The sequence below is a fragment of the Cenococcum geophilum genome (assembly GCF_001692895.1).
Source record: "Cenococcum geophilum 1.58 unplaced genomic scaffold K441scaffold_88, whole genome shotgun sequence".
In the NCBI taxonomy this organism is placed as follows: domain Eukaryota; kingdom Fungi; phylum Ascomycota; class Dothideomycetes; order Gloniales; family Gloniaceae; genus Cenococcum; species Cenococcum geophilum.
In genome coordinates this window covers 1-8,254 of record NW_027137646.1, presented here as the reverse complement: position 1 = coordinate 8,254, position 8,254 = coordinate 1, and the positions used below count along the sequence as shown (strand labels likewise).

General features: G+C 32.8%; 1 protein-coding gene across 1 annotated transcript; it reads right to left on the bottom strand.

Annotated features, from left to right (window-relative positions):
- Positions 1-5,529: 5,529 nt before the first annotated feature.
- On the bottom strand, positions 5,530-5,679 carry K441DRAFT_594588 (uncharacterized protein; the record flags this gene model as incomplete). The annotated part of the gene is made up of 1 exon (XM_067644959.1): positions 5,530-5,679. A coding segment is annotated over one exon (150 nt), but the record flags the coding sequence as incomplete, so codon positions are not given.
- Positions 5,680-8,254: the final 2,575 nt, after the last annotated feature.

The window sequence follows — 8,254 nt, the reverse complement described above, 5'->3', positions numbered from 1 at the left end:
CGAGGCGGTATTTATATAAGTTTTCTATAGCCTTACAGGCTTTAAAAATATATTAGTAGTACCCTTTTATCCGCGATCTAGCCTTAACAACTCCGAGATAGACACTTACCGGTTTTTATTACCCGCCGCGTGCATGTATATAGGTTAGGTTAATCTTTCTAAGCCTAAGCATACCGCAATTAGCACGCCTTTTACCATCCTTTATGCGTTAGAAGCTAAGTCTTAAGTTAGTGCTATAATATAAAAGGCTACTAAGAACCCCGTACCTTCTCTACTAAATCCTTTGCATTACAACCTATACCTCACAATTTCAGTAATAGCACTAGTTACTATGCGCTAATCTTAACAATTTGTACGTTTCTACCTCTAACTAATATTTTCTTAAGCTAACATTAATAGAAAACTGTGTTTTCTTTGCTCCTATTAGCATAACTATATTAGTATAAACTATGCACCTAAGATACCCCTCTACCTGCTAATGAGTTATTTCCGTAGGCGTTTTATAACCCCCCCTCTTTCTCTAAACTATTTTGCCACCTAATTAAGGCCCGCCTTGCGTTGCAATTCAGCCATTAGTTTTAGAGGTACGCTCTAACACTATATTTAAATTTATATCCGAGTATATTATGTCCAAGTATACCTATTTCTAGAATTCCCCTATTTATAATATTATATTTACGTACTATAAATACTACAACCGAGATAGAAACGTAAAAGATGCTTTTAAAGAAGACGAACGCGACGTCAGCATTTACCTAAGAATGATATATTTCTTTAGCTACTTTGCTATTTACGGCCCTTACGTTAATAAGAAATTTAGTCTTTCGCTATTTGGATATAGTATAAGAGTTATCCTTCCTCTAGACTAGCTAGAATCTTTTATAATTAGGGATAGTGTAACAGCTATATCCTTTACGGTATATAGGAATTGTATATATAGAACGTTTAAATTAAGAGAGGAAGTTTACTTATAGCTTCTATATGTAAACAAATTATATATAAATATAAGTTTTACTTACTATAAAAGTTTCTTTTATAACTTAACCTCTAATATTTATATCCACTGGGATCTAGCTTTAGGTAGCGATTACAGAACTAAAGTTATAACTATTTATAACTATAGCTGCGGACCTTAATCCTAATATGCTACCTAAGCTGTAAACTTATAAGGAATTTTATTTAAATTCTAATCCTAATTCACAAATATATAACGGCATTAAAATAATTTAGGTTTCCTAACTCTATAACTTTCCCCAAACTAATAGTAACTAAGGCTTAACTAGCGGTCAAGAGGTAGTACTGGCTAGAATTATTATTCGTCCCCTAGAATTTAAAACGTTTAATAAATACGTTATTACTAATTACAAAATTAAACGAAATGATTTTTTAATTATAGGTGATTTCCTTATTCTAAAGGGGTACTATTTAACACTTAATGGAGCGGAAGCTGCATACCGTAGATATAAGGCTTACTACGTAACTAAGCATCTCTATTTAATAAATATATAGATAAATTATATAAGATAAATTTTAATAAGAATTAGTCTACTACCATACCTACGGATTTATAGCGAATTATTGTTTAGATAAATAGGTGAGGGTAGATATACGCTATGGATTATATGGTATTAATAGTTACTCTTCTTCCTTTAGACTAAATGAACATTTTCTAGAAAAGAAATCTGCGATACCCCTACCTTATTAGTGCTGCTAAAGGCTTTTTTTTAATATTTAAAGCGCCGTAATGCTTGCCTCTCTGGCTACATAGGATATCCAAAGATAATAGCTGCTTTGCTATAATATAAATACTCGTTCCTTAGCCGTTATTCTTATTAAGAATAAGACACGCTGTTTTATTATTTTTAGAAATATATAATTACACTTAAGTCCACTATAAGTGTACCTATCTCCGCTATATAGTAAGAGCTTAGTGTATAAAATACTAGGAGATATAGAAAAGATATTTAGTAAATGTTGTAGCGATATAAGAGCCAGCTCCTTTCTTATTATTTTGTAATAGGTAATTAACGCTCCCTATAGAGAGTATAGGCTTAGTAAAAACTGCGGTTGGTTTAGCCAACTACCTATAAGCTACTATAAGCTAATGCTAACTCTTTCCCCCTAGGTAATTGTAAAGATATATCGTTAAAATTAAAGCCATATAGTAGCAGGGCAGGATTATCCGCATTGCTATTAAAGTGATATTTCTTTTGGCCTACGTAGTAAGAGGGCCTAGTTGCGTATAATAGGGGATTCTTATTTGGCAAATTCAAAAGCTAGTTAGGGAGGTAGTTGCGATAAAGATAGCAATGCAGAACTACCTGTAGAATAAGCCTATTAGAACGTTGGGGTAGAAAAATTCTATTAGTATCTGGAGTATGGCTAGAAGCGAGGCGGCACTTGCTAGCTTTCTATAGCGTTTTATATTCCCTAAATATGTATTAGTAACACCCTATCCGCGATCTAGGCTTAATACCTCTTTGTTATATGCCACACGCATATAAGCATATTAGGCTAATCTTTACTATCTATCCCACTAAAAGCCTTCTTAACTCCAATATAAATATATTAAGATATTTTAAACCTTAGGATAGTAAGGGTTTAAAGTGGGAGAGGTATAGTAAAAGCCTTAAAATAGGGAAACCTTTGTATCCGCTAGCCCTGGCTCCTCCCACCCCTATAATGTAGCGGATTCAATCTAAGTGCGTATAGTGCTCTTACTATGGTAATTAGACTTATATAAAGCTTTATATATACTATAGTGTTATTAGTAATAGCGATATAAGTTAGCTAGGATAAAGGAGACGTAGGTAATAGATACTAGATGCTCACTTTCTAATTAGTCCATTTTAGTAATGCACGCCTTCCTCTTCTAGGCTTTTAGGTATTTACTATAGTCTAATATCTATCTAGCCCTTATTTCTTCTTCTACCACGCTTATTATTAAGAGAAATATTGTCTTAGGCTTATGGGAGATAACCTTATAACTGCTATACGCTTCTTTCGGACTATTATTATAATAGAGATACTAGAGCAATTTGCGACTCTAGCTTGGCCGCTCTTAGACAGCTTTAATATTATAAAATACTTAAAGTTACCGAATATCGCGAACGTTGCCACTAGAGCATTCCGTTTTTCGCTAGTATTTAAATTTAAGAGGCTGTTTTACGAACAATTTCCTAAGGATATACTTGCTAGTTATTATAATCTCTATCGCGACGCTATTGGAGATAAGGGAAAAATATATTTTACTATTAAGATTAACGGTAATAGAATTGTTGGTGTTATAAGTATAACTCTACTTTTAAACTCGGAATTAAGGGGATACTATTTACTAGATGGTAATTGTTACCTTAGTATCTAATAATAAGAGTGTGTTACTTATAGTAGCTTAGATCTTAAAAAAAAGGGAGAAATGTATGCAAACGAAAAACGAGACTAAAGTAATAAGGGTATAAGAATATATGAAGAAGCCACTAAGTAGGCTAAAGAAGTATATAGCATTATGTTCCTTATATTTTACTCTTCTTACCATCTTAATAGATTCTTCTTTAGTAAATTAAAACTTAACACTATAGTAATAGATTTAGATTATTAGTAATAGGGGTTCGGTAGACGCTTTCTAGAAACCGCTAAGCGTATTACAATATATAAAGATGTTCCACTTAGCGTAAATGCTATAAATAGTAGGGAATCTTTCTATACAAATCTCGATTTTAAGTAAAAGAAAAAACTTAAGATACTACGATATAAAAACTGCTACGTAATTTCTACTTACCTTTGCGCCTTTTATCTATAAGGCTAAGCCAATCTTAGGAGATGGGATAATGAGCAACAGTATAATCGGCAAGAGACTATTCTATTTCTATTAATTAAGTGTTAATGCGTTAACCATAACAGCTAAATATCAGCTTTAGCCTAATATTGGTTATATTAAGGATAGATAAAGGGGTACTAGTAACCTACCTACCTTATATATATATATAGCCTTATTTTCCTTCGTAGATTAATCTATATATAAGTTTTCTGAATTAATAATTTTAAAATTAGAGGAATATTTAGGCAGGGTGGGATATTCTATCTAGACGGTGGTTAGGATAGGGCAATTACATTTCACAGAGGGTAAATAGATAGTATGCACTTCTACTTCCTTCTAAAAAGTATCTTTGCGTTATTTCCGATAATGGCCTTACATATAAATACCTAGAAAACTATTATTAAGCCCAAAATCCTCTTTTTGTTAAACTTATTAATCAATATTAACTGCTCACAGTTAGTAATATAGGAAAATAACTTCTGCCTAACATTTCCTAGGGAATTTACTGCGCTCTAGAGGGCTATATAGGGCAGGTCTATCTAAGCTTAAATTAAAGGAGTTAGATACCTTTAGATTACATATCCCGCACTAGCTTAGCGCGATAAATAAATAAAACCTTATATTATGGGCTCCGCTTTAGCTAACTATTAATAGCTATTAACTTTCACAATTTGTTTACTGCTCCAGTATTATCTATAGATTGCTTTATAGATATTTATACTAAATAAGGGAGGGGTAAGAGTATTTGTGTATTAAACTAAACTTCTCTAAATAGGCTTTAGCTTACTATAATAATAAGAATAGAAATATATAAGCTCGACAAAATTAAATACTCTCTACTCTATAGTATTTAAGTCCTTCCTTGCCTGCTTAAGTATTGTTAAGGACATCGTCCATCCCTTCTCTCTTCTTTTAGCTCCCCTAGTATAATATACTTATCGTAATAAAGGTAGAAAGGTTATATAGAATTCGTCTTTGGAACTTAATGCTTTACTTTATAAACTGTCTAAGCATGACTTTTAAAGTATAAAACGCCATTTAATATTATATACCTTTTCTTGCATACTGGATAATTGCAGGAAATTTTTATATTTGGTGTAAATAAATAGAGATAGCTATCCTTAATATGGTCTATTATCTTAGCTAGCTAACTTTAATAGAAAATCCTCTGCTAGTAAGGCAAATGCTTATTACTTATATAAAATAGATACTAGCGAGGGTTACATTCTAAAGGAAATAAATAAGGCGTTGCCAAATCTTTCTGCTTTATAGCTATCCCTTTTAATAAAGTAGAAGGCGTATTTCGCCGTTAAGCCTCTTAACGTAAGTATAGCTTTATAAAATTTCGGATAAGATTAATCCGCTAGTTAAGGTATACTGGCTTTGTAAGATCTCTATATAGGCTGCTAAGCAATTCTATAATACGGGCCCGCTCCTTTAGCTAGTAGGTAATAGTGGCGGCCTAATTAGCAGCGCTTAAATTATTAGGTAATACGCCTTTATACTCCTCCTTAAGCTCTATTATATTATTATTTATAAAATAAGCTTTTCTAGTTATCCATTCTGCCCTATCTTATAAATACTTTATCTTTTAATTTAGAATAGCGTTTGCTTTTTTTTCTCTATTAAATAAGGTCTTTTTTATTAAAAGGAGTAAAAGGCTTAGGGCTATTTTGCATCTATTTTATTTTTTTTATTAAATTGTCTCTCTGCTAATATAACTCGACTATTATCGGGTGATTTGCAACTTTGTATAACTGCTCTTTGGTTAACCCTTTTAGCGCGTGTGGGTTAAATATTAGGCTTATATTTCCTATAACCTTTACTAAAGCCCTATTGGATGGCTCGTCTAAATATACTGCCTAGACGTTATACTTAACGCGCTAGTTAATATAAAACTGAAATATGCCGTTATAAGAATAGCCCATAACCTGGTCTCGTTTAGCGGCAGTTACTATGTCTATAAATTTAGGTAAAGTTAGCCTAGATCTATAGAATAAGTAGAATTAAGCTAATAAGGAAGAGCGTACTATTAATAGCATTTCTAGTGGCGCGTCGGATACATAATTGCGATAATGGCTGCTTAAGACTAATATCGCGTCCTAGTCGCTTTATATAACGGCGAGAAGTTTTAGCGCGTAGGGGTATAGGGCTCTTTTTAGACGTGGAAGTTTGGCCTTTATAATATTCTAGTTCGCGAAATATAGGTTTATTTAGTTTACTCTCCTTCTACCTAAAGATTCTATATAGTTTTTAAGCGGGTACCTAAGCACGTAGAATTTGTTTAGGGTCTTATATATTTAAGGCGGCAAAGGCATTATTATAAAGTCCTATAGCAACTATAAGGGCAATAGGACAAAGGAAAGGGTTAGGATTCTAATATACTTTATACGTTTTCCTATAAACCTATTAGCCTATAAACAAAGGGAAAGTAAAATAGAGATACTTACGGTTAAGGCTTTTAATCCTCTCCCTTTCTGTAGATTATTATAATAAACATAGCCAGTACTATATAATCTTTAACTCGCACTATAAGTATTATAACATCCTAGTAGAGTATTAATTTTAACTTGTTCGTATCCACGCCCGTATAAGAGGATTCGCCCTTATAATACTCGCCGTTATTTAAATACGCGCTTTTATATCTATCGTTAAGTTCATTAATATTATTATAAGGGTTAGCCTCTTCTGTGTCGCTCTCTATAACCTTATTAACCTTCTTTATAGCTATATTAACTAGTGAGTATAGCCAAGCGCCCATATAGGTAGTAAATAGCAATAGTAGAGTAAGGAGCAACCGCTGTTCCTCGTTAGAATACGCCTAGGTGTTAAGCACCTAGTAGTAATATAATACTTAAAGAAGATTGTCGACTGATAATACCAGTTTATCCCGTATAGATATATTAAGATTATACGTCTTCCTTAGGATTTTAATATACTGTAGCACTTATATTAGTAATAACGCTTTTAGTCTTTATAGAGGGAATCCATATATTATTTACGTCCTTTATTACGTTATTTTTTATCTAGCCATTTATATATTCTTTAAACAGCATCTTAAGCACTCTCTAGTACTAGTGGAGACTAAATTTCTTTTATATATAAGGAAAGTAATCTAAAACCCATCTAAAGAACGCTATATAATGTCCTGCGGTTAAAGATGCTAAAAAGTTAATAGGATTTTAGTTAATCTCTTTGCAATATCTAATTATTAGTAAGTAGGATTTGTAAGATAATAAGTACTTAACTTATAGCTTCTATTTCTCCTATACTCCGCTTATATTAGTCTTAGTAGTGTCTATATACTCCACTTTAACTAGACCTTATAGTGCTAGCTTTTTGCTAAGATTTTTATAATAATCCCCTGCGTACTTAACTCTCTTTTATTAGGGCTGTCTTTAAGCCTATATTATTATCCTATATAACTAGATATGGGCAATTATATGCTAGGAGAAGGGTAAGGACTTAAGAGATAAAAGGGAAGCAGAGAAGGGCGATGGAGTAACGTAGGGCTGTGGGTGGGAGGAGTATAACAATTATAGGTGGAACGGCGATGGAGGAGTAGTGAAGAGCAACTAGAGCGCATAAGAGGGAGGAGCGAAGACGTGCGCTAAAAGAATAAAATAAGGAAAGAGGTCTATAGTTTAGGTTAAGAGAGTTATAGTATTAAAATGGGGATAGGTAAGTTGCAAATGGCGGTAATAAAGAAGAGGTGGGTTAGGTAAGAGGCTGGCGTAAGTATTTATATTCTTTCTCTATAGTGCCAACCGGGTTAACTTTTAAGGACCTAAAGGTAAGCGCTTCGATGGCCGCAGTATTCTAATGTAGTGGGTTTTATAGGTAAGAGTGGTAACTAGGGGGTAAGGGTGGTAATAGGGGTGATACGCCTAAGGGCGGCAAGGGTTGCGGGGTTTGACGCAGTGTTGGAGCCTCTAAAAGCAGCGTCCAAACTATCCGAATTTGGATGCTCCAATACCAAAACCCCAATTATAGCTAGTAATTAATTATAAAATTTATAGAAATAATTATATAGGAAATTATATAGATATTTATTAATTTATTTATAGTAAGGCTAATAATACTATACGGCTCCTAGATCTAGGGCCTAGGACTANGTAGTAAGGTATTAATAAAAAGCTCCTTAGCGCTATTAGCTAAGCTNTAAATCTAGTACCTATATAGAACTATAGGGGTTTATAAGAGAATATTACGCGCTATACTAGAATATAAAGTAGTAGTTCTACTAGTAGACTTATATATTAATATAACTACTATATAGAGAATAGTTATAGTATAAGGCTACTTAGTAAAAGAAAATATATGCTAAATACTAAAACGTATGTAAGGATTGAGGGCCCCTTAAAAAGGTAATACGCCTAAGTATACTAGCTAGGAAGCCCTCTACCTATAAGTAGTAAAGAAAGAAAAGAAAATATA